Raw genomic sequence first — 26,070 nt, forward strand, 5'->3', positions numbered from 1 at the left:
TTTTAAGTAGTAAATATATTTTTTGCTGTTGGTCATAGGGGGGAAAGTTGTTTGGTGTTGATTTGGGGTTTTTTTTACAGTACAGCAGTATATATTTCTCACTCTTCTTAGATAAGATGTGTTACACCACTGCTGTTTAGTTTTTAATGAAGCAAAAGTTGTTTCTGCAAGTAGCTTCCATTGAGAAGCTACCAAAAGTATAAATATTCTTGCTTGGCAAGGACAGCTCATACCCCATACTCACTTCAAATTCAAATGCATCTCCAAAACACTGGGAATGGTCTCTAGCTCTCCTCAGATGTGACAGGCACTAGCAATGCATAAATGTCACCATCACCTTTTACCTTTTGTGATGGAGAAGCTCACATGTTCAAAGGAATATTTCCAGTATAAGCTGGCCACAGAATAATAATGCTTTACAATATATAGTTTGATATATACCTAAGGAATTAGGAGAGTTATATTCTCTTAGAAAAAAATCACGCAGTGTACATCAATGCATGTCTTCTTAAAAACCTCAATCATACAATCCTAAAGAGATCATACTCCAGAAACAGGAGGACAGGGTTCCCATCTGAAGTCCAGTAAACTGGCAATCTCCAGTGGGCCCTAACAGGCTTTGCGGTTTTAAGACCTGAGAAGCTGCAGACCAAAGCAACACAGGATTCTATGTGAACTTTCTCATAAACCGGAGTTTTGCATAGGCAATGATAAGGAAGATAACAGTCATGCAGAAGAGAGCCACTATGTTTTCCCACATTGCCCAGCTGGTCGGTGCGATTCCCTGGCTGCACAGGTATGCTTCACCAGAACACCTGAAGAAAAGCATGGGGTGCAACTTAGTACTACTGTGGTGCAAGTCTTCAAGTAATTACTTTTATTCCTGTTCCACAAAGATCCTTCTACCCTCAACTCTGCGAAACAGGTGACAGAAATAATCCATAACCCATCACCAAAAAAAGCTTAAGGGACAAATCTAGATCTCTGGTTCTCATAATTTTTCAGTAGTAACCTAATTGTTGTTTATAGACAGCTGGCAATTTATAAGGAAATCTCAGAACCACCTTAAACCTTGCTAAATACAGAAGCAGGCTGAGGTCCATAGCAGGGGTTTGGGGTCCAAGAGCTGTGAAAACAGTGCTTTAGCACTGTTCCCTGCAAAACCCTCAGTTTGCCAGCCCTCTAGCACGTGTCATGAAATACTTGCATTGCCACAACTTAAAGTATCAATACTCGAGAGTATTTCAAATAGGGCAAAATGAAGCACTGAAAGATAGATACCTCAGCCTTGTGCTGTATCTGCAGGGAGGTTAATATTTACAAACAAGCTTTGGGGGAGAGGCATGTTCTGATCACAGGTCTAGTGCCTTCCAGCAACTTTGTAGCTTGTCCATACATTGCGTTTCAGTTGTTAAGTGAACCTCAGTTTGTTTAAGAAAACTGGTAAGTCAGGGCTAGGTTATCAAATACAAAACTTAATTCAGCTCATCTGCCTATTTTTATGAATAAAGTTTCATCTCTACTTCACTCCTGGGTAATTGTGGAGTTTTACTGTATAATCCTAAAATACATTATTTTGGGACATATTATTGTGACTGGCTTGTGAGTGGTTATTCCGTGCATGGTACAAAATTTTGAAACAGTCAGGCTTCTCTTAAAGTAAGCCATCACAATTCAGGCCCAGAACCACCATGAGTTACTTACATTTCTTCTGAAATATTGGGCAGACAACTGCCTACATCTCCCACAAACACTGTAGCATTTGGATTCTTCTCACCACAGAAGTAGAGATCCCTGTACTCATTCACCTGAAGAGCCTAGGAAAAGAGGCAGATACCAGATTTTTGCAAAGTTAGTGATTTGGGTATTAAAACTGAAACATCTCAAAGGAACTTGATTATTAGAAGACATGTATCACCATTCTTGGAATCGTATGTTTATGTTCCTTTTTATTTTCAAGCTCTTAATAACTGCCCTTCTGAGGAATTGCCGAGTTCCACATGCAGGATGGTTGGTATTCGAGTCTTTGGCTTCAAAGTTACTTAGCCATGGGTTTCTGTCTTGCCAGCTACAAGTTCCTGTTCATCCACTTTCACCTGGGTCAGCCGACTGATCCAGAGAACCGTGTGGCTGCATGAAGACACCCCAGCACCAACACACTGAAGACATGGCACAGTCAGTCAAGGTAAGTGGTGAAAGGTTCCCTTGCACTGGCATCCTGGACTCACTGCAATCTCAGAGGACACTTCCACATTCAGTAACACTGACAAAACATCTCAGTGATACCCAAACAGGGAGGTCTCACACATCTCCCACCCTGTACCAGTTCAAGCATTCATTTAATTCATTTTTACTCCAAGGTAGGACACTATTCCTCCCAAATAGTCCCACCTGTAACCAGTGGGTGACCTACTATGTCAAATTACTCTGTTTCAAGCAGCTGCATCCTTAGATTTCTGGTACCACAGCTCCTTATTATTCAGAAATGGCAGCAAGTCAAATTTTACTTCAGAGGAAGCCACATTGAAGACTGAGACACTCAGACATTATGGTAAATACTTTAACCAGCTGAACAGTCATTAACCTCCGACTGGCCACCCAAACAGCAGTCTCCGGAGACGTTGTACAATATTTGACTTCATTCTAAACCATAGGGATCAACAATTCAGGCTAGGAATTAGTGCCTCACTCGACAGCTCATTCTGCTGCTGTCCATGCAGCACTAACTCTGTAACAGAAATGTTTGTTCAGTCTCTGAGACTTCCATCTCTCACACAAAGATTAACTTTTGCTTCCTTTTTGGGGTTGGCTGGTTTGTTCTTTTTTTGCCATGTTCGTGCAAGGAATCAAACCAATCTGACTTTTAAGAGAACTTCATTTATACTCAAAACCTCTCCAGAAAGCAACAATGTGGCTACATTATTCACAGGAGACCAATGGTACTTTCTACTCACAGTGAGGCCATATCGAGGGATACTGAAGTACTTGAGCCAGTTCAGCCAACCCATTACTGAAGGGAGGTTCACTAAGAGGCCTGAGAAGATCTGAAATAGAACAGAAGAGACTGATGAGTCACAAACTATTTACTGCACACTCCTGCACAGATGCTGCATTTGCCCAGCAGAGGCGCACTGGGGTTGATGGACCTGCTACTGCTGTCACGCCTGTGCCTACAGGCATGAGGCTGGAGCCTCGCAGCACTCCCAGCCAGCTGGGCCAACAGCAGAGCCAAGTATTTCAGCTGAACTGCATGCAAAGAGGTCAGAAAGGTTTTCTTCATCGACATGTGAGCTAAGAAGCACACATGCTCACAGTTTCTTACTCGGGAGGACAGTGTGCTATGGTAGAGCTAGCCAGAGGCTAAAGAAGGATGACTGCGAGATGAGAAAGTGGAGAAACAAGAACCAAAAAATGGGGAGCCTTATGGGCTATTACTGTTTCAGTTTTCTCCTCTGGCCTACATCTTTTATCCATGCTCTCTCCTGCCTGAAACAAGATTGCTTTTACTTCTTAGCACAACTGGGTGTCATAGCTAAGCATGACACTTCAGCCTCTCCTTCATCACAAGTGATCTTGTGCTTACCCCGCTGTCTTTCAAGGCATGCATGTGCCACTCCTTATATACTGTGACTTAACTGAATGTACATCAGCTGCCTTTCACTATACATGCACACTTCTCAGCCACAGCAAGCATTTGAAGCAGCACACTATTACTTGGCTTATTGCAAAAGCAGATTAAATTGCAAATCAAAGAATAAAGGATGTGCGGTGGCTCAGAGTACACACACAGATAGTTACCAAGAACCACCTAACAAGGAATATCTAACTTGATAGCGTCACCACCATTACCTCTTTGAAAAAGAATTCACAGCTCTCATCTGTGAGTAGCCAAAACTCCCTTTTCTCTCTCTTGCTCTCTTCCTTAGAAGTCCTTAAGGAAGAGTATTGAAGTAATTTCTTGAACCCAAGGGCAATACTGAATTAAAGAGAGTGTTTGCTCCTGCTAATCCCACTGGGCAATAAAAATTAATGCAAAAAAAAATCAACAGATCTGGTTTATTTCAGGATTTTTTTTCTTTTAAATGATCTATTTGATCACTTAGATTTCTAATACTGGAAGTACAAGATTTTTTTTAAATCAATTTTTGTAAGGACAATTTAAGAAAAAACCCAACACTTTTTTAGGGGGCACACTGTTTGGAAAGCTCTGGTGGTATCACACCTACTGAATTGCACCTGAGCAATGATCTGACCCTCAGACTACAAGCTGGCAAGAGAACATCTTTGGCTATAGTGACAATAAAATCACAGGCATGGGACTGACATCCCACAGGACTACGGATTTTTAGCCTGCCTATGGCTGGCTCAATGCAGTCCACTCAGTTGGCCTCAGCTCTTTCCTCCTCTCCACCAAAGGAGCACACACACCCTTATATACTCACAAGCATCAGGACAAAACAAATCGTGATGAGCAGATTGGCCACAGCCACCACATCCATCCCAGCACTGATAGCCAGAGACATGGCTGTGGCAGTGTAGGACACCATTACCAAGGTCAGCATGAAGAAAAAGAACCGTCCTGCAACAGCTTGGTATCCTGTCAAAAAATAGAAAGGTCAAAGTCCAGTAAACAACCACATTTTGATTCCCAGAGAGGTGCCTTGGACTCCTGTACAAGACAGGCTAAGCAGGAAGGCCAAGTTTGAAGTTGGCAGGAACTGTGCATGCTCTAAAAGCCTAAAGAGCATTACCAAAAGATGTTGTCAGGCAGGTCCCTGTCTTAGATTGCTGGTGTCTCTGCCCCTGCCCCAGAGTCCTCCAAAGTTATGATGCCAAGCACTACAATAAGCTGAAGGTTTGTGTAGTTTCATGTTACAGATATAGGAATTAAGCTCTGGCTAAGTCAGAAATCAGATATGTTGGAAGATGACAGGTTCAAGAAAGCATCAACTTTTACCAATCATCCAGTAACTGATGCATGAGAATATGATGGCTGGAGCAGTTCTCATGGGCAGCAGATCTCCTATCATCAAGGCCAGGAAGTAGGCAGACACACGGTAATATCCACTGGTGTACTGATGGCTGTGAGGACAGGAAGGAGGGGAGTTGTACAGGTTTAGAGGTTATCTAGGAAGCAGGCTCACCATGTGTGTTTGGTTTATCCTGATTCAGTTTCTGCTCTTTCTACCACTGACTCCTTCTCTATGTGAAAGTTGCTCTGTGCTATCACTTCCCACTCTGTAAAGTAAGGGCTGATCTGTCTCACAGACCCTGCAGTCAAACTGACAGCCCTCCAAGGAATGTGAATGAAAGGCTGTGCAATTGCTAAGTAATATTGGAAAAAAGCTCCTAAATCTGTTTTCAAAGAGAATGATCCTTAACACAAGAGCATGAGGAAGTATTAGACAGCTATTAAACTGGAGGAACACTTCATCCACTGCTAACTCATACAGATGCTTCCAGAGAAGAAGGAATGATATCCAACAATGGGAAAACACCTTTAGGACATCGACTCACCCCCAGTTCACAGGGCAACCATATGTCATTACAACTGTTTTGCTGCTTAATTGAGCTTGTGAAAAGATGCTTTAACTGGTGAGGTGCCTAAATCACCATTGACACAACTGGTAAGCTGCACTGGCAAGCAGGGCAGACTGGCAAGAAATGGCAGCACGGGGCAGTTTCACTACTGAGCAGCTGTTAGGGGCAATATTAAGCTGCTCTGAGCAACCTGTAAGTGGACATGTGCCTTCCAGGAATAAATCTCCAGTTTCCTCTTTGCTGCACAGGATCTGTTTCTTACCCTTCCATTGCATGAGCTGGAGGCTTCTCCAAAGTACATTTTCAATATATATGTATTATACACGTGTGTATGTTATATATACATGCACTTACATACATATACACACATACAAACACATAAACATATATATCATTATACATAATATTATAAATAAACAATTGAATATAACTATAAATAATTATGAATAAAATAATTATTTATAAAATAATTATGTATAATAAATACAATAACAATGTCATAATCAAGCACATCTCTCTAAATAGAGACATGCATTTGATTATTAGGAGAGTCTTGTAAGCCAGCCAGCAGCCCCCCTTTATCTGAGCATCAGTTGCAAAGCTTTTCCAAGAACTCTCCCATCATCTTTGCACAGTCTTGCCATTTCAGGGCCATTGCAAGACAGCCTTCAACCCTATGAGCAAGAGGGCAGGCAGGGTTCACAGTCTGCCGGATTCACACACAGATTTCGAAACCAGCTTTACCAAAAAGTGGGTAGGAAAAGCACTTCACAGAAAACTGTTACACAGCAAGCAAGTAAAAGCATTTCCTCCTTCCCCCAGCTCTTAGCATTTCAGCTCCCTGCTCTACAAACTAATTTAGCTTTACTATTACAATCTGATGTTGCAAGGGAGCAGTCAAGTATTTGGTGGAAATAATTTTGTTTAGGGGGTAAGATACATCCCCCACCTCATTCCAGGGTATGAGACAGTACAAGTGCCCTCCTACTTACACAAATAATTTCTTGTCTCTGATGAATAGCTCAATTGCAGAGACACTGGAAAAACACTGGTTTGTGGTGACGAAAAACAAGGATCCAACCCTAGAAGGCAAAACAGAACAGCTGAAAAGTGAGACAACAGCCTAGGTCAAACACTGTCAGCCTCAGACATCATCATACCACCAAGTCAGTGCTTTTCTGTCTCTGTTCACAGAATGGAGATGTTTAATTGTGCTATTGTAGATCTTAGATGTATCCTTTACCTTGTCTTTCTCATCCCCTTTGTACTTATGTGCAAGCCTGACAGAACTGTGGTCCCTTTAGGACCTCTGGCAATTCCATGCTGCAGTGCACAGAGGCTTGTGAACCCAACCCTCCTTTGTGTTCCAAGTGGATCCCAAGGCCTTCCCTGTCTCTCAAAGCTGTCTGCTACAGATAGAAAAATGAGCAAAACTGTGGCTTTTCAACTTACCGATTCTGAATACCACTTCGGTCCAATTTTACACCAAAAAAGATAGCACCCACAACCAAGGCTAGGATTACAGTCACTGCAATCTACAAGTGGAGAGAAGAAAGGCAAAAGGGAGCCCTTCAGATCTGAAGTAAATAGGAACTGACGTTACTAAGTCATATGCAGGGTTTAAGATTCACACCTGCCTAAAGCCTTGCTGTTTTGAGGCAATGTATACCTATGACATACACAATTAAAATCTCTATGATAAGTTTTCAGATTTTATCCTCTTCAGTTTTCTACTTCCTCTGATCTTCTTTGGCTAGGAGAGGTTAGTAGCAGCACATTCATAGAATAACCCAGTGAGGCACAAAATTAACATCACCCTAGAAGTTCCCCATATAAACCAGAGAATTGAGTACTTCTCCCCTCTCCCCAGTCTTCAGTGAAGTAGTCCTTGTGCTAAACAAAAATGGAGAGTTTTTTCCAAAGGCCACAAAGGTAGCTGGCATTTCACTCCACTTATGTGACAGTGGCACAGGACTGTCTTGTTTTCCTATCTGCCTTTGAAAACAAATTCTGTCCTACAAATTGCAGATTGTGGGACTGACAGCAGAAAGAGTCTGAGGCTTTTAGCTGTTGTTACCTACTTGTGCAACAGATGCCTGTGGGTTCCTGATGAGATTTTTCAGGGAACGTTTCGACACCCAGTACAGCTGGGTGAGGAATCCATTTGCATAGGTAATCTCATGCTCCTGCTTGGATACTCTCTGCTTGCTTCCCCGTCCAAGCTCCACTTTCCTCAGTGCTTCCTTTGTGCTCTGATATAGGCTGGAGCTGAGATATTTCTGGTGCAGCACATCTACCACACTGCTGTCCATGTTATCTTCTGCCACTCCATTTTCACTGCTCACCTCTGAGTGAGAAAAACAAGGTATGGCTTGTGATTTCTCATGAACCCAACTTTCAGACATGGCCCATCAACATGCTCAGAAACTCTGGAGGCTGGACAAAAAAAGCAGAAATGGCAGAGAATTTGAATTGTTCAAGCCTTAGCTCTGAGTTTAAGAGGCTAGCTTGAGTGAGAGGGTTTTCCTAGTTTTAATTGAACCTAGCTTTGTGGCATAAAAATGGTCATATTTTTAGAATGAGGCACCAGAAAACCTTTGTTTCACTGAATTTGCAGGACATCAACATTTGCTCTAATTCACTTCCTGTCCCCAAAAAGCACTATTACAAAAACTGTTCCCTTATAAACTTTCAGTCATAGATGTGCCACAGCATCCCCAAACAAATATTTCCAAACAGTCTGCTCACTATATTATTAGAGAGTTTGTTCTCTAATCTAGTTGCAGTCTTTTTCACTCTGCTGTAAATACATCACTCCTTAGCATATCTACCCTGTCTTCTCTGCAGCAGCCTCTTATGTGACTGAAAACTTCTGTCACACATCTCTTGAGACTAAGCAGAAATTTTTTAAATTTCTGATATTTATCACTGCTCTCCTATATTACTGAAGGAAAAAAAATCCCTTTTAAAAGTTTCTGAGCTCTTTAAAGAAGTCCGAAGCAAAGTATACCTATTAGTAGGAAAAATAAAAAGATAATGAAGTGTCCTTAGACTAGAGGAAACCTACAGAACAAAAGCTTGCCATTCCCACATACAAATTCCCTTCTATACCAGCCAACAGTGGGTTTCTCCTTCACAATTTACCTTTTCCTGTGTCCACAGGTCTGTGATCTTCCTTGCTTGCTGCCACAGCAGTTGAATCGCCATTAATTACATCAAGGAAGAAGTCAGCTGGATTGTTGAAGGGTTCACATTCATATCCTTAAAAAAAAACAAACCAAACACACATGCAACATTTTTGTATTGCACAGAGCACAGCTTAGAAGGTCAGGTCTAATACTGTATCACTTTTCCATAACCCCGTTATAAGAAAAATTCACTGCTTTTCATAAGCACTAGCTTATGTCAGTAGAATGGACAGGATTTAGGAGATGGTGAATCTGAGCTATCTAAAGAGAGCTTCAAAGTTGCTTATTGTCCACTGATTTCAGGTGAGGAGAAATCTGTAACTTGCTCCTACACAGCTCAGTATGGACAACTCTTGCCTCCTTCCCAGTGCTGCTCAGACAAGATGATGCTTGTAGTTCTACCAGGCCCTGGTGGCAGATCTGGTGGGTTTTGAACCACAGCCTGCAATTTGGCAGCAATCTGTACAGATTGATCCAAAAATATGCTCTAGACTGAATGCAGGTGGGTGACCAAGAGGACAAAATTATGGTGCTCAGACATCATTCTTCTACATGTCCAAATGATTCTTGGTTTTTGCCCTGATGCCAGATAAAACAAAGGCAGGAGAAAATTTGTTGTCTGAAAATTTTCAGTTTTATCATTCCATGTTTTTGCTGTTCTAACATAACACTACTCACACTGTATGTGTACAGTCTCTGGTATCCTAGTGATAAAACAGCACAGGACTGTTGTCCCATGCTAGGGTAAAAATCTACACACAGATTTAACTCATTAGCCAGTTGCCTTTGCTCTTGGCATGGAAGACTTACCAATAGAACTAAAATACTCCAGGGCCTGCTTCGCAGGACCATGGTACAGCACCTTTCCTGAAGCCAGTAGTGTCAGACTGTCAAACAGCTTGAATATGGAATAGCGGGGCTGATGGATAGAAAATATGATGGTTCTACCTCTTCTTGAGAGCCTGAAATAGAAATAAAACATCTCTCAAATACACCACACTTTGAATTTCAGAAAGGCCATGTTAACCCAAGCAAAAAACAAGTATCCAAATCTAAGAAAAATACTTGTCAACTTCTTAGGGTCTTGACTCGGAAAAACTGTAGTTCCCCTTCTCTGTCACTGCGTCAGATGCTGCCTGTGGGGCCTTCAAGACAGCACCCATCGTTACAAGAGACCATCACTGCAGTCCAGGTAGACAAAGTTGATGTTGTCTGTAGGTAGCAAAGCCTGAGGGCACAGCTGTGTATAAACCCTCCTTACATGTTTTCTGTACCAGACGCCAACTTGACTAACTGGAATAGTCCTACTGCACTCAGTGGCAGTACCAGGCTTTACATAGCAGGTTGTGGAAGTCTGGCCAGCTGAGATTTCTCTTAGCTTTTCTGTTGAACATTTACTCTCAAGAAAATTCAAAACAAGTTTTCCTTGAGGTTTGTCAGACACTCTTTCAAGTGCTTTAGCACTGATGCCCAACAAGTACACTTGACAATCAAAGACAAACAGCAGAACAAGATGTCCCCAGCAAGCAAAACCAGACAACATGCTACAAACCCAGGAGGAGGATTAGGAAGTCATTGTCCTTAAATAAGCCTTTTTGGTCCTCCTTGAACATAATTTTGTTCTACCTGTCAGAAGACAGTTCATCTCCAAAACATAGGAGATGAAGGTAAACACTGAAGGTAAATCTGCAGGTGAAGTCTTATCTGAGTTCAAAGCTGTTGCCAGAGGGGGGAAAAGCCTTTCTAATAGACTCAGATGGAAGGCCAAGAAATTATGATTACAAGGCCTGACCTCCCAGTCCACCCCTCTTCGTGACAAAGGGAAGCTGTCCAAGCTACATCTGCTTTTTGGGCTCCAATCCAAGGCTTGTTGTGGAAAGATTCCCATAAACTTTAAAAGGCTTTGGACACAACCCAAATAATTTAGTACCACTTCTGCATCTATTTGTCTAGCTTTTCTTTTTTTTTTAAAGAGTGTTATAGATACTCTTAAGAACATTCATTTTTTTACTAATGACTTGACAACAAAATTGCAACAGAGCCCTGAAGAACTGACTCTTACTTCTTCAAAAGGATGAGGACTGCATTTGCTGTGCTGGCATCAAGGCCAGTTGTTGGTTCATCCAGAAAAAGGACTGGAGGCTCTGTGATGAGCTCCATGCCAATGTTGGTTCTCTTCCGTTCCCCTCCAGACACTCCCCGGATCAATTCGGTTCCTACCTACAAGCAGAAGAAATCAGATATTTTCAATAAGACCTAGTCAGTGCATGCTCTGGAGTTGAGGGCTCTCTGCACCCAGCAGCCCTTTTCATTTTCAGAGTCCCATTAATGAATTCTAGGGCCAGGAGCAGATGATTGCTTTGACTCGGTGTGAGGGGCTGTGTAGCAGTAAGCTGAGCCTGATTTTCAGAGGCACCAGATGCCTTATGACTTCAAGGGACAAGGATGACACTGATAAGGAAGAGACAGAATGAGACCACAGCAGTCAGAGGAGGCATTGGTGTTCAGGGATGCCTTTTGTTGGTAGCTTGCCTGCTACTAAAGTATGAGTGGGGTAAGTAAAGTAAAAATAAAGTAAGAGTAAAAATGCTGCTGGGAGGAACAAGCTCTGCACAGAAATTCTCCATCACAGACCAGTTTTCTATCCCTCACCGCTTTCAGCACTGTAAAAACAATTTCCCTCTCTAGTCCCACAAAGCCAGGAAGCGACTGAGCAGCTTTCCAAGGTACAATGACTAAGCGACTTTTTCCCCTATGAATTTATACAACATGCTGGACATGGTCCAAAATCTTCCCCTTTTAGTAGCAAATACACAGACTTCTTTCCAAGTTCCCTCCTGAGCTGGAGACTAATTTCTTTCATGCAGTATGATTTACTCAGATTCCTGTTTAGCTTCATGTGGCTGCACTACATACACCATACTGCCCAGAGACAAGCAGTTCAGTTGCCAGAGGTAGTATGATTTCTGAGAAAGGTGCTCTCACTGCTCACCTTAGCATCGGCCACTTTGCTTAATCCCAGCTCACTGATTATCTGGGTGACTCGCTCTTCCTTCTCTTTAATGCTGATAGAGCTGGGGAGTCGCAGGGCAGCAGAGAATTGCAGGTTCTCCCTCACCGTCATTGTGCCCATGACAACATCATCCTGAAAGCAGTAAAAAGAGACAGCTGGAAAGACTCCTCTGCTACCTGAGTGGACATCAGAGTTCCGGTAGTGGCAGTCGCTGTTTGAGGACCACAGCAGAAATCGGATTGAGAGACAACTGCTTCAAAATTTACATGACATGAAATTCAAGGTCACTCAGTAGCAGTCAAGGGGAGAATGCAGCTCTGCAGACCTCACAGCTTCCACCTGCTTTCGGGCTCAGAAGTTCAAGTGCAGACAGTACCACTCTGTACGCACGTGCATTTTTCTTACTAGCCAAAGCGAGGCAGAGCAGGTAGCTGGTTTTGTAAAGAGTTACATTTCTGTCAGTCCAGCTGAAGCCAAAAGACATTGCTAGTACTCAGTGTTCAAGGTAGCGACATTTAGGGAGTCACCCAGGTCAGCTCTGTTGCCAATTACAAGCTGTATCTTGTGGTCCAAAGCACCTGCCAAGTTCAGCTGCCAATGAGTTTTCCTCAGGTCCTTGCTGGCAGCAGCTTCTCAGAGAAACAAGAATATTGCACCAAGATACTCCTAAATTTTTCATGTCTCAAATAATCTGTAACTCTTGGACACAAGACTGTATTCTAAGGGCTACCCCTTTACAAAAGCTTCAGCAGTCATATGCACTTTGACTGAGAATCAAATCTATCCAGTTGACAGACATCTGGGCAGCTTACACCAACCTGCAACAACCATGAGCCAAACAGAGTTGTCATCAGGTCCATCCAGAGCTCCATGACTCTCCATCATCCCTACTTTGATATTTGTGCCAATTCTGCATCCTACCATGAGAGAAGGGTTGGGCAGCTGCTGAAAAACATGCCTGTTAAATCAGGCACTTTTCAAATCTAGTGCCCTTTGGAACACACATCCCTGAAGCTGCAGGGCAGCAGATTCTTGCCTGCTTTGGGACTCTTCTCACATCAGATATAGTTGATCAGTAGCACAAATGATGTGTTAGCCAACCATGTTTTGCACTGGAGTTAACAGAGGAAGACAGAATGTGCTGTTTTGCTGCCAAAGCTGGTTTAGGCATTTCCTATCATCCCACAGCCCCCCAGTCTTTGACCCTAGCCTCCCATTCCCCACCCTCAGATCCACCAGTGGGTCATCACACTGGAAACTAACTGTGAATTTAAGCTACCTAAATACCATACATAACAAACCATGGCATGACACCTTCACTCTCGAGGCATGAATGGAGAGACTACCAGCAGTTTTATAGAGATAACACATGACTTAGCACATCTATATGCTTATCTGCATAAAACTGATCCTATAATGATGTATGTATTTAGGATTTAAGTGTTGTTTGTATGGGCCATCTTCATTGATCTAAGAAGCACTGTGCAGGGTGAGAGGGGAGAGACCATTTAATGACTCATCAAGTTGCCTATCATTTTAAGCTTATGTTTGCTTGCTTTGGACATTTGAGAGACAAATGTCTCAAACTGGGATCGCTTGCAAGAAACTTCCTGGCCATTCACTAGGATCTGGGGATCCTTGACCAGTAGAATCAAGATTCAGCACCAGTCTCGTCACATGCATTCTCCAGAACCCCTCACCTGGCAGCTTTCAGCTGCCTATTTCACATCTGCCTGCAGTCAGAACCCTGGACGGTTTCCAGATTTGGATGCTCATATGGCTGCCAAGAATCCCCTTCTCCCCAGGTCCCCCAGGGCTTTGAGGGTCTATTATTGGTTCAGGCCTCCACCCAATTCCGCAGATTCAGATGGCTTTTCCTGTCTCCGCGTGGAATGAAGCTCCGTCACAGCCAGCTAGAATCAGAGGAAGAACAGCAGGGATCTACTTATTTCCTAGAATTATTGTCTGATAGTTTGAAGGTACTTCTGCCAGATAGAACTGATTCTGAGTTTAACAACAAGAGATTTGGGGTGTCATGGGTTTTTTCCTCACCGTTTCATTTAAATCTTTGCTAGTACTTCAGGACAGAGCCCAAAGAACAAGCCACAGCAGCCCAGTGGTTTGGGCAGTAGCCTATGTGGCTTTGGGAAGACAAACACCTATGTACTTGACTAGGTTGGAGTAACAGTTTGATCTTCTTGTCTTCCATATCCCAGAAAAATAATAAATATGTAACATCAGAGTTATCAAATGAGGCTCTGTGGGGACCATTGAAAACTACCTAACCTAGTAGTTCATGCTTTGCTCATTTTACCTGGTTTTCCATCCCAAGGGCTCCCAGCCCTTACTGAATGTGGTTACTCACCTGCACAACATATCCCGAGATGCACTTGAAATTTGGAGGTTGTGGGATGCCATCTATAAGCACTTCTCCAGACAGGCCTGCTGGGTCCTTTCTGGCAGCCAGCACATCTAGGAGACTTCAGACAAACACCAGGCATTACGTTTTGCAATAACAGCTGCTTTTACCTTTGACTGGATAAGTACTACCAGTCAGGACTGCGGTTACAGCCTGCTCACAGCATGCCGCAAACCAGGACACAGAAAGGGGCTTCCTCTACTCTGGGGGCTTTAGCTCTTTGTACAGAAAGCCTGGGATACATACAGGATTTTCCAGCACACTGTGTGCCACAGCAGTATGGCAGTATACAGACACTCACAATTCACAACAGTGAACCCCCTACAGACATAAACTCAGTCTGTGTATTTACAGCTAACCTCAAATGCACAGAGACAAAAGCACCCTGCTGAGTCGCTGCGGGCTGCTCTCCAGCCAGGGGAGCACAGAACTAACGCCTTTGATCTCAAGGAAATTAATCCAAATTGGTATAAACAAGACGGGAGTTAAGATTAATTCTAGAAAGTAATTTTTTTTAACGTATCACTGGATTCTCCTTACTGCCAATGCAGAGGCCAGCCTGTCTGCTAGCTAAGTAAACTGCCCTGATGAAGCACTGCTCTTGAAAGCATCCTGAGTAACCACCACCCTAGAAAGGAAGATCAAGGGTCACCACAAAGACACCTGTGCGAACCCTGGTCATATTTACCAGTGCCTGACATTTTCAAAGGCAGAGAGTGACAAAGAGCTCTCTTGCCATGGTTATACAGGAGAGAAAACAGCACTAACATCATTAGTTGGAGACAGTCTGCATGGTATTTCTCTGTGCTTTCATCTAAAAACCTCAAGCATATGGGCACCCCCATCAGCAGGCCACAGTCAAGTTGGGGTGAGGATCCAGAGCATCCTATAGACTCTAGTATTGTATTACAACATACTCCTGTTAGTTGTCAGAGAGGGGTCTGGCCTAGCAGCTTCAAGGAAGTCTTGCTGCAGTGAGTTCACAGGGGATGACATCTATCATGCCCACGAGCTTGCACCCCATCCCCATCCCATTACCAGTAAGGACAGTGCCTACATCTGAGCTCCAGTCAACCCAGCTCCACCTAGTATCTAAATTCAGGCCACCACCAAAGGTGACTGCAGTAGTATGGACCAACTGGAGCAGATGAGGACAGTGGACTGCTGCAGGGCAAGAACAAAGCTGTGGGGCAGGAGGTCAAACTGCATCACCAGGTTTCTCAGAGGCATGCAAAGGTCTGAGCCTGCAGATCCCTCACATCTTCCCTAACCCGCAGAATCCCAAATACCCTTTGAACAGCTGACTGTCCACTTAAAGGAGCAGATGAAGGTACTCACGAAGATTTTCCACTCCCGGTTGGCCCCAGGATAGCATTCAAGCCTGGCTTCATAATGCCACTGGAAGAAAGAAAGAGTTATTTACAAATGAAGGACTGTCCATATGTAGCTTTTAGTAGAGGTGTGTACAAAATGCTGTTGAAAGGAAAACTTAGAAAGTATTAAAAACTTCTCCTTAAATCTGAAATCAATGTGCATTTTTCCTTTCTGCCCCTGACTGCCCTTCAGAACATAATCAAAGCTGGACATAAAAAAACAATCTACAAAAGACAGATGTTAAGTGTCTTCCCTGCTGAATGAGTTCTTGAGCTCTCTGCTGCTCATTTCCTCTGGTTGTGACTTGAACAACAGTTAGGGGAACCCTCAGATCTTCTGGCAGAAGAGTTCACACAAGTTTGGTCCTAATTTGCTCAAATCAATAACTGAAACTGCTCCAGCTATATCCCAGCTATTTTGCCTAAAAGCAAATCACAAAGTGCTCACTTGAGCTGCTGACTGGCAGGAGGGTAGTCATTTCTGTACCAGTTGGATCTGGAAGGTGACATGAGGTCACTGATTCACAGCAGCAGATTAATTCCTACCCTCTAGCATCTTATTTAAGCAAGAACTTACTAAACATTATGAAGGATCTTCTTTTCCACAGTTTTCCGTTTACAAAGGAATCCACTGGACTGCTTAATGGAGTACTGGATGTTATGGAAACTCACGACAGAGCCCCGAGGAGATCGGAGGGACTCTTGTGTTGGGAGAGAACGTTGGAAATTGCCTGCTCCTTCCTCTTCTCCAACAGCAATAATGCTGTGATCAAATGTGTCTGCCATCATGTCTTTGTTACACAGGTCAAGCTCCACTGCATGGAGGTGTTTGAGGTCACTGTTGTTTTGAGCAGTTCCCATCTGTTGAGACAAAGAACACAGAAACAAGCAAGGAAGGAGATGTGAGCGAAGATTTCTCCAGAAAGTGTCTTGGAAAAGCAAGTTCACGCACACCACACCAATCCTTACATGTGCCAAGTTTCCAAAAGGATGGACATCCGCACTGGAAGACATCCAGTAGTCTCCAAAGGCACGGAAACCCACAGATTTAGAACTAACCTTTAAGAACAAGACATGTATGTTCTTGAAGTAAGTTATGCTTGCTGAAAGAGCATCTAACGAGGAAAAACCAAAACCCATCTGTGATGGTCACTGTCTTTCCAACACAGCAGGGACTACAAATGGAAACTGCTACCACTTACTTAAGCTAAAGAGACTCAAGCTCCTCTTCTTCAGTCATAACATGCTTACCTCCCCACAAAGCCAGCAGAGCAACCCTATTAACAAATCTCTATGAAGAACCACAGGAAGAAAAATGGCTGTGCTTATAAAAATGAGGCCAGCCACATGTATCCTGTTTCCCGACACAAGTTTGTTTCCGAGATACCAATGTGATTAAAATAACAATTATACATGCTGCTTATCTTGTTTCAGTCACACAGTATCAAGATATTTTACAACTACAAATAGGAAGATAAATTTGAATTTGTCTGGAAGCACCATTTACGCTGAACTACAGAAGGAATGACCTCTTCCACGAGGAAAGATCTGGGATATGCCAAAGTAAGAAAAAACATGGTACAAACTGGTACATTATGGAAAATTAAATATGCTATCTGCTTATTATCATAAAATTATAAAGCATTCTAGTTCAGGCAGATAAGCTGCCTCAGTAGCTCACGATGGGACACCTGAAAGCAACAACATGTAAACAGCAAAGGGAAGGAACTGTTCTCCCTGTCCTACAAAGTAGGAAATATAGCTATGTGGGTATAACTATTAATATTAATTCACTTATTAATCACAGCAGTACAGCTGTTTTATCAAGGGGCTGCTTCCCTTCCTGTAACTGATGGAGACCAAGTCTGGATCCCTTCACTCATTTTGAAAATAGAAAAAGGTTAAAGTTCTTACCTTGACATTACATGTTAGGAGTTTGGAAACCCTACATTCCCCAAGTTCTGCAGCTGGGCATAACGTATGCCTTTCAGCCAGGGGCCCTTGCAGATATAAACATTCCTTTCCCCTTTCCAGAAAACTACAGCAAGAAAGAGAGGAATTACTACATACCCCTTCCAGAAATTGAACACAACAGTTAGACTAACACAAGTTAGTCTAATCATTTACTTAACTTCTAGCTTCTGGCATGGCAGTGTTTGTTGGAGAGCTAAAAATTTACTGTGACACTGGGGAAAGCCAAGGTGCTCACGAGGCTAAAAGAGCAAGGAGATCTGTCCACAAAGACATCCATTGGTAGTTCCTTGAATTTTGTGGGAAGACAGATGTATCCCATCAGTCACTCCTTTCCCACCATCTGCACTTTTTTCCTCCCAGGACTGAGAGGGTGATAACCAATAGGGCCACCACTGCAGCAGTGGTAAGATTTTACAGGGAGAGAGATGGTCATCCTTTTAAGAAACTGGATCTACAAAAGCCATATTTAAAGAAATGGGAACTGTCCTTTTGTCTCTGCCTCTTGCTATTACTGAAAGCTTAACAAGTTGCAGTAGTTTTTTCCTGTATAAGTAAAATAAAAGTGGTGAGGAAAAGGAAGGGTTGTTTAGCTTGGACACAATTCTGAACTCTAAGGCTGGTCACCCCTGGGAAAGCCTTGCTTATGAGAAACAAGATAGGATATGCTGGTTACATCAGCAAGAGATGGTTTATATACTTGAAAGGTTGCACAACAGATTAGGAGAAGAAAAAAAAGTCCGGATGAGAGCAACACCAGGGAGAAAGATCTTGTCAGACTTTTGCACGTTGGTCTTGTATCTGTCCTGGATCGGTTCTTTGGTTTAGCTCACCGCACACCCTTTTATGCAGGTTTTTGCAAAGTTACCGTCTAGCACTGGCAAGCCAAACCAGTGCTGCGGGTGTGTGCACGGATGGTTGAGGGAAGCTTAGCAGAAGCTACAGGTAGGCTCGGGCTGCAGCACTGACCCTCTGCCTCCCACCTGGCCCCACGGGCCGGTTCCGCCGCTAAGCCGGAGCCACGAACCGACCCGGCCGACCACGCTCCGCTTCCCTCCCCGAGTCCCCGCCCGCCCGCGGAGCTGCCCCGGGCCCCGGCCCCGCCGGGCGCTGCCCGCCCGAGGGCTCCGAAGGCTCCGCCGCGCCCGCCCCGCCCGGCCCGGCCCGGCCCGGCCCTGCCCGCGCCGTTACCTCGCGGCTGCCGCGGCGCTCGGGGTGGCGGCGGCGCTGCCTTGCCGGCGTTTTATAAGCGGGTCCGAGCGGCGGGTTACATAAAGCGGCGGCGGGGAGTGCCGGCGGTGTCACGCAAACCCCCCGGGTCGCGGGCGAAGGCAGCCGCAGCGGTGATGGAGCCCGGGCGGCGCGACCCCCGGGGCGGGGTCGGTCCCGCCGCCGCCTGTGCGTGCGCCGCGCCGGGGCAGCCGCTGCCCCCGGCCGGGAACGCGGGGCCCGGGGCGGCGGCGCGGAGAACCCCCCTGCGCCGGGGTGCCGCGGGCTGCCCGCGCTGTCAGCCCGCCTTCCCGGGGCGGGGAGAGCGGCAGTGTTCGCTCCGTAGGAACCCCCGACGCGGGGAGTGGGCGTCGGACACGAGGTGCCCGGTGAAATGCCCGCGGCTCCTGCGCGCCCCGGCACGGGGGGCACGGCCGGGGAGTGGGAGGAAGCGCCCACTGTTCCTCCCACCTTCTGGGAAGGTCATCACACCCAGGGCATGTGTCCAGTCCAGCCGGGTCAGCTGGGGCCACAGGCAGCCCTGGGAGCCCTTCCCAGAGTGGCAGTGACACTCCGATCTTACCCCTCCAGAGGCAGCGTGCTCCCCCGGGTGTTCCCTTGCTGGGACCGGGGAGGTCAGGGCAGCTCGCTGGGGTGACCCGTTGTTCTCCAGGCTGCATTTCCGTGCTGCCATGTGTTCCCGGCCAGGAGAACGTGTGAAAGCAGGAATATCCTATTTCCTTTGGTTTGTGGTCAAGGCTTCTCCTTGTCTTCCCATTCCCAAGCACTACTGTGTTTATAAATCAGCTCTGTCTCCCCGAGGTCCTTGATGTTGTGCATGCAGGAAAAGCTCACTTTTATGGTTTATAAGTATGATTTATAGCAGAGCTGTCAAGTCACCATATTCATTGTCTCCAGTTTGACTACCCTCTGCAGTTCTGTACAGCATTGCTTTCTTCTAACAACACCTCTTGCTAGATCAATTTAAAGCTCAGCTAAGCTGAAACATACCACTAGCTACCCAGTCAGTAACAATAATAAAAACTCCAAAGGCTCATCTCTTCCCCTTCTGACAGCTGCCTCCCTCCAGGCATGCTGATGTACTCAATGCTGTTGATGCACTAGACAGAAGACACCCACAACTATGAAGCTGCACTGCTCTACAGGGCTGATAGGAGTCAGCAGGTGGGTTTATGGGGGTATTCAAATAACCTTAGAGATCTGTCAGAAGGGCAGGTTTTGCCATAGGTACACCCAAGTATCAAGTTTGCTGAATGTTATCTTCAGTCACTCTGTGGGTCAGAAATGGACTTAAGTTCATGTTTCCTTTGTGATTTAACTTCCTCTTTCGAGGAAAATCTGCCTACATTGAAGACTTTTGCCCTAGTGTTTCACCAAGCACGCACATCTCTGTCTTTAAACGTATTTCAACCCTAAATACTCACTACCCCTCAAAAGCTGCAGAGACAATTTTCTCTTGTCATGTGCCTGGGACAGTGAGAAAAAAAGAGTCTGTGTGCTTGAGAGCAAAGGTGAGCATTTTCTGAGTCATGAACTTGCTGCTCCACATAGTGTCTGCACAGTGGTGCAGGAGAACAACTCGCTGAAGGAAGACAATTAAAAGTTCAGGTTACTCTTGAGAGTTACCTTCAGCTGCACAGCTGCTCCTCAGACAGAGTTGGTTGATGCCAATTCTGGGAAACAGTACTGCTCCTTCCACACTTCATGGAATGGAAAATCCACTTCTCTGCCCCCTGTGCTTAAGCTCATCCCGATGGCAAAGAAATAGGCAGAGACCCCAGATGTGGGGAGGAACCAAATCTGCCAAATACAGCATCTGGCTGTAAGCTCTGGCTTTTCTCTAGTCCATTCTTCAAGCAGCAGTCTTCTAGGTTTCTTCAAGAGCCTTATGATCGTCAGCCTGTTTCATGTCCCACCCCAATTACGAGTATTTTTCAGCTGTATCATTTTACTAATCCTTTTATCTAGCTCATACTGTTGCTGAGGAAGATTTCTGCCAATACAGGAATAGAAAACAGTGGCCAGGACTGTGGTTAGAAAGATGAATACTCTCAACAAGCCTGATGAGAGCCTGATGTTATGTACTGTACTTTTCTCTCACTCACCTCTCTGTAGGCTGGTGGGTGCCAGCATTGCTTTGTGCTGCTCCTCCACAAAAAGGGGCGTTTGCCTTGTAAACTGTCAGCCTTTATTGCAGATTAAAGGATGTGGTCTTCACATCCTGTCTTCACAGAAAGACAGCAAAGGCATTAGCCCAGTGTAAAGCTTTAGCAAAGCCCTGTTGCTTTTACTGAGTGACATTAAACAAATAATGGTACAGGCTTTGCTTTGATATGTTGTGATAGCAAGGAAAGAACAACCTGGGTCATGTTTCAGATCTCATGCAGGTTCTAGTGCAGGTTTGAGGTCTTTGCTGTTGCTCCTTAGCCCCTGCTACCTTGAGTCTCTGATCTGGCTGCCACTATGGGGTTGCAGAGCAAGAGGGACCATGATGCTGTCCTGGGCATGGGGGAAGAGACCTAGCAAAAAGTGAGGCTTTGAGGAGTCCTGCTGAAAAGCATTATTCTTGTTTCCAGGTGATTTGAACCTTGCTCCTTTCTTACAGGTTCTGGTCACACTAGACATGTCCTGCATGTGTCCCAGCACACAGAGTGGATAAGAAGTTACTGAGGACTATGAATTCTGCTCTGTGCTGAAGGCCCTGCTCTCTTCTTCCTTTCTTCCTGCAGCCTGAGCCACAGCATCACAAAAACATCTGTGAGAATGTGGCAGTGAGGGTTCCTTCTAGTCCAGCTTTTCACATGGGCCAAGACTTGTCACCACTTGATCAAGTCAGGCATGGCCTCCAAAATCACTAGACGCAAAATTTTCAAATCTCTTTCTCCACTGCTTTCTTTAGGATTCTGCTCTCATTGCCCTGAGGATCCAGAGTGTTTTTTAAGACAGGGTGTTTTATCCTGCCTAATGTTAAATTTCATAAAGCTCATGAAGTATTTCAGGGAATTGAACCAGCAAGAGTGCATGAGAAATAGGTCCAGGAGGACCTGCATGATGATTATACTATTGCCTTCTCTACTGAATGCATCAATAAGCAGATTCCAATGCTCACTGTATAAAAGCAGCTCTGAGATCAATAGAGAAGATGGCAATATCAGACATGATGCTTGAGTGATGCCTCCTAGCTCTTCTTTTCCAAAAGCTCCAGTAAATCATTCCAAAAGACACACCCTGTACATATGTATACACATGTGCTGAAACTGCTGCATATACAAATTCACCACCCTAGGCACAAAAAAACATCTCATCATGCTTTTTCCACCCTGATTGCTCATCATGTCAAAGCTAGTGCTGACTGGCCTCCCTTACTTGGTTAAAGTGCTGCTTGCCTTGGGGAAGTTGGCTATTGCAAGACTTGCAGATTATGTAGAAGAAATCTGACTCTGTCAGGTTTTGTTAATCATTTAGTCCATTATCTGAATTCATAGTAGCACTAAATCCATAACTGGTTAAAGATAAGAAAAGCTTCAAACAAATCTAAGAGAAAAGGAAATCAATATTTAACTAGTGTGCTACGCTGAGACATCATGGGCTTGATTCTGACAGAAGTCACGAGTAGTTGAACTATAGGATCAACAGATCTACACATGGGTTTTATCTGGGTAAAGCAAGTAATCAGGCACAGATATAAAATCTATACTGTAAAGTGTCTAGTGCACCTAAACCACCATGGCAGTTCTTCAGGAGTTAAAAAGCTGACATCATAAACATTCTCAGATATTTACCAATCTGATTCATTGCTGTTAGTAACATTAAAGAGAATCTATGTCTACCATATTAGGTACAATAAAAATACAGACATGCTCCTTTCCATCACAGTCTAAGTAGATGAAGAGAGGGGAATAACACATGCAAAGGGAGCAGAAATGGCGAGGTCTGATCAGAAAGCTGAGAATAGAGACCTAGACCAGGGATACATCATAGCTATGCTGTATAGCGGCTTCTAGGGAGATATACTTTGGGAGATTGCTGAGGAGAACAGAAGCTCCCATGCCCTCCCTAACAAAGCACATCTGAAAACACATCAGTTGCAACTGCCCCATGTTCTCATGCCTTTAGGACAAAGCCTGGGACTTCAGACCAAGAAATGCACCAAGCTAAGCTGGGGCAGCAACACAAGATTCCCAGTACAAGATTCTCCTGCACTCAGCCCAAGGTCCTGGGACACGACTCCCTCAAGGACAGTTTGTATTCCTATTTGCAAGTCAGGAATGGGCACTCCATCCTTCTGCTTCCCTTTTGAGGGCCTCAGTGCCTGCAGGAGGTTAACAGGATTAAAGTGTGTTTTATCTGTCCCAACTCAGCTCTACGAGGTCAGCTCCCTCCCTAGACATGAATGTTGACATACAAAACATTACGTAGGCATTTCACCTCCTTTTTCAGGAGCAAAGTCCAGGTGGCCCCACCAGCCATTCCTAAAAAACTGATTTAACTTTTATTTACTCCCAAGGCCTGAGATTCTGCCATTAGGATTTGTTGTGGCAGCCCTGAACAGATTCAGACTTTTTTGCTGTAGGTGCTGTACACCCAGAGTCTCAGAGTATCCTTCCCCAAAGGGACCCTGCACAACAGCAGAACATGACATAGCATTAGGGCAAACAGCTTGTATTCTGAAGAAGGAGAGATAAGAAACTAATTCTGTCTCATCCCTAAATTCCCCTTTCTTTTGTGCCTTCCTAGATGCCTAAGAGTGCTATATGACCTTAACAGAGGCCTGTTGAACCACAACCTTCCAACTCAGAGCACCACATTAGGTGAAAGAAAAAGTGCAAAGGCTATGAAATCTCAGCTGTCCCCTACTCTGATGCACACTTCCTCAGTTTCATAAATAGAAAGACAGAGGAAGAAAAGCAGGGAATCACCAAGTAGCCAGTGTTATCAAAGAGAACCCAAAACAGTAAGCGAGACTAAATGTTTGGATTTTTATCTTGAAGATGAAGGCAATAACACAGGTGAAGAGGAGAACAAAAATTGAAAAGCACTCGGTTGCACAGCTCACCCAACAATGCCACAAGAAGGTGCACAACATTCCTAAGCTATTTAAGCCAGAGCTCTTGTCCTCACCTTCCATCTGGCCTCACCGGTTATGTTCCACTAGGTCCCAAGTGCATCTCAATATTTAGCTATCTCTTTCAGTGAAGCCACTGCCTGGTGTTTGTCTTGGCCAGGGCATCTAAATTTTTTTTACAGTGTTGCTCTGCTCCTTTTCAGACCTAATTTTTCTCTCCTAGTTTGGAAACTGCTTGTAAGTGGAGATGACTAGTACATGCAAAAGGGGCAGAGGGGGAGAGATACCCAGGAGCCACTGAAGGGCAGCTATCTGTCCTAGTGTTGGAGACAATTGGCAGTAATCAGGAGAGGCAGGGGGAGTAGAGAATCACAAGAGAAGAGCTAAGATAGGTCTGAATGGAGAGTAAATGAGAGGCTAGGTGTGAAACACCAGGAGTGGCAGGTGTTAATGACACTGAGTTTAGCTGCTCACCAGGACAGCGGCACATCTAGGGGTAGCTCCTCCAGGCACTCAGACTGGGAGAGAAAGGACAAGGAGTAAATCTTAACGACTCACAGAAGAAGGACAGGATAAGAAACTGAGCACTCTCATCTAAAGTGTATAAAAAGGCACATGCAGAAACAATCCATGGGGACCAGGCTAAGAAGGTAGGAGACACGAGAACTCTGTAGCTGGTGTTCCTTGTTCTGTGTCATGGCAAGAACCCCAACCACAGAAGCCGGACACAGGCCCTGGTGCCCAAATGCTGAACAGTCCATTTGGACACATCTCTCCCTGCTCATGAGTATTTGGTAAGAGAACCAAAGCGAGTGCAATCTGTTCTGTTTAAAAATAAGATCACCCATGAGCTTTGCTGCATTTTGTTTCCCTGCTCCAGTGCCTCCATTTCCCACTTCTGCACTGACCTCCATCCATTTCAGCCTTCTCTCCTGCTCTACTCTAAGCACCCCCTCAGAAATACAGCTGTTACCAAGCTGTTACATACCTCGCCAGACCAGAAGACCTCTGTAGCTGAAACGTGGCCCACAGACCACTGCCTTCCATTGAAGCCCCAGGGCCCTGGCTGGGCGATTCACATCGAAGGCTTTCCTTCTCCTCCCCAGTGCAAGGAACAGGCAAGCATGAACGTAGTCCCTGGGGGTTTCCTTCCTGAGAGGTCTCCTTGCCCTCTCTCACAAATCCTGCCAAACCTAAGAAGGTTGGTGAAATCAGAGCTGCAAAGGCCTTTAACACAGTGTGTTCAGCAAACAGGGGAGGTGACCAAGGTGACTGTTTCAGTGCCACACTGTGCACTTTCCCTCCACCATTGATGTTCTTATAAAATCTAGACATAGGTTGGATGTCACAAGCCTCCTTCCACCATGATTTGCCTCTTTTGAAGGCAAACTCACAGTCTTTACTGACCAATGTGATCAAGTAAGCAGCTCAGGGACCAGACTCTGGTGCTATGGGATTTCTACTGTTGTTGTACCTACATGGTAGAGAATGCATGCTGGGGGCATGGCCTCTTGTGGGCCTGAATAGGAAATAACTCTTTGAGGCAGAAGAGGCTGTATTCCTGAAAGGATTCAGAAAGCCTACCATCTCTTGTTGCTGTAACAGTTGTCTATTACATAGGAAACTGAGAAGAAGCTCTGGCCTTTTATCTGTCCCAGAAATCTTTGTACATGCTTTCAAAACCTGCTCACTATGTGAACTCCAGACATGTCTGAACAACCTGGGTGGTTTGACACATTACAGCAATATGTTGGGGTGTGTGTCCATGTGTGTTTGCACATATATGGAATTTTTCTGTCTGAGCTCACCCTTTGCTGTTATTTCTGATGCTTTTTGCAGAAGAGAACCCTGAAGGTAGTCACAGCCACTAGAAATGACCACTGGGGTGACTTGTCAGTCCCTTCTCAGGCAGCACAAGCAAAGCCGGCTTCAAGCTCCTGCTTTGCGTGTTGCTCTGAGGCGCTCTTTCTTAGGCTCTGTGCCTTCTGGCACCTAGGGGTGAGTGTACCAGCAGAGAAATGATTGGTATCTTCTGTGGATGACAGTGCCCAGGAAACAGGACCATCCAGAGTCTGTGCTGTAGAACCCTGTCGCTGCCAGGCACATGGGCTCTCTTGGTAACTTGCTGTGGCATGCCCCAGCAAAGCCTGGCTGACTTCAGGCTGGAGACCCATCACCAAACAGCCATTGTTTTGTCAAGTGAGCGTTTGCATTCCTCCTTCAGCACTCCTCAGCCAGGGCTGGGCCTTAGCTCACCGCACCCCAGGGGG

The 26,070-nt window shown here is 44.9% G+C and overlaps 1 protein-coding gene across 4 annotated transcripts; it reads right to left on the reverse strand.

Moving 5' to 3' along the window:
• Nucleotides 1-23,918, reverse strand: LOC113975809 (ATP-binding cassette sub-family G member 2-like). Of its 4 annotated transcripts, none has more exons than XM_027700276.1 (16): nucleotides 19,298-19,423; nucleotides 16,112-16,395; nucleotides 15,500-15,559; nucleotides 14,108-14,222; nucleotides 11,722-11,874; nucleotides 10,792-10,949; nucleotides 9,540-9,691; nucleotides 8,686-8,802; nucleotides 7,623-7,888; nucleotides 6,994-7,076; nucleotides 6,534-6,623; nucleotides 4,958-5,082; nucleotides 4,443-4,597; nucleotides 2,955-3,044; nucleotides 1,705-1,817; nucleotides 1-815 (listed from the first exon to the last, which is right to left on the reverse strand). In XM_027700276.1, the coding sequence occupies exons 1-16, from the start codon at nucleotides 19,406-19,408 to the stop codon at nucleotides 668-670; spliced, it is 2,220 nt and encodes a 739-aa protein (XP_027556077.1). In that variant the 5' UTR covers nucleotides 19,409-19,423; the 3' UTR covers nucleotides 1-667. The 4 variants fall into 4 exon arrangements, with proteins under 4 accessions (XP_027556077.1, XP_027556079.1, XP_027556076.1 ...); XM_027700278.1 differs by lacking the exon at nucleotides 19,298-19,423 and adding an exon at nucleotides 18,697-18,828; XM_027700275.1 differs by lacking the exon at nucleotides 19,298-19,423 and adding an exon at nucleotides 16,504-16,563.
• Between the last annotated feature and the right edge of the window lie 2,152 nt (nucleotides 23,919-26,070).

The sequence above is a fragment of the Neopelma chrysocephalum genome, unplaced genomic scaffold (assembly GCF_003984885.1).
Source record: "Neopelma chrysocephalum unplaced genomic scaffold, ASM398488v2 Primary Assembly neopelma1_143, whole genome shotgun sequence".
Taxonomy (NCBI): Eukaryota; Metazoa; Chordata; class Aves; order Passeriformes; family Pipridae; genus Neopelma; species Neopelma chrysocephalum.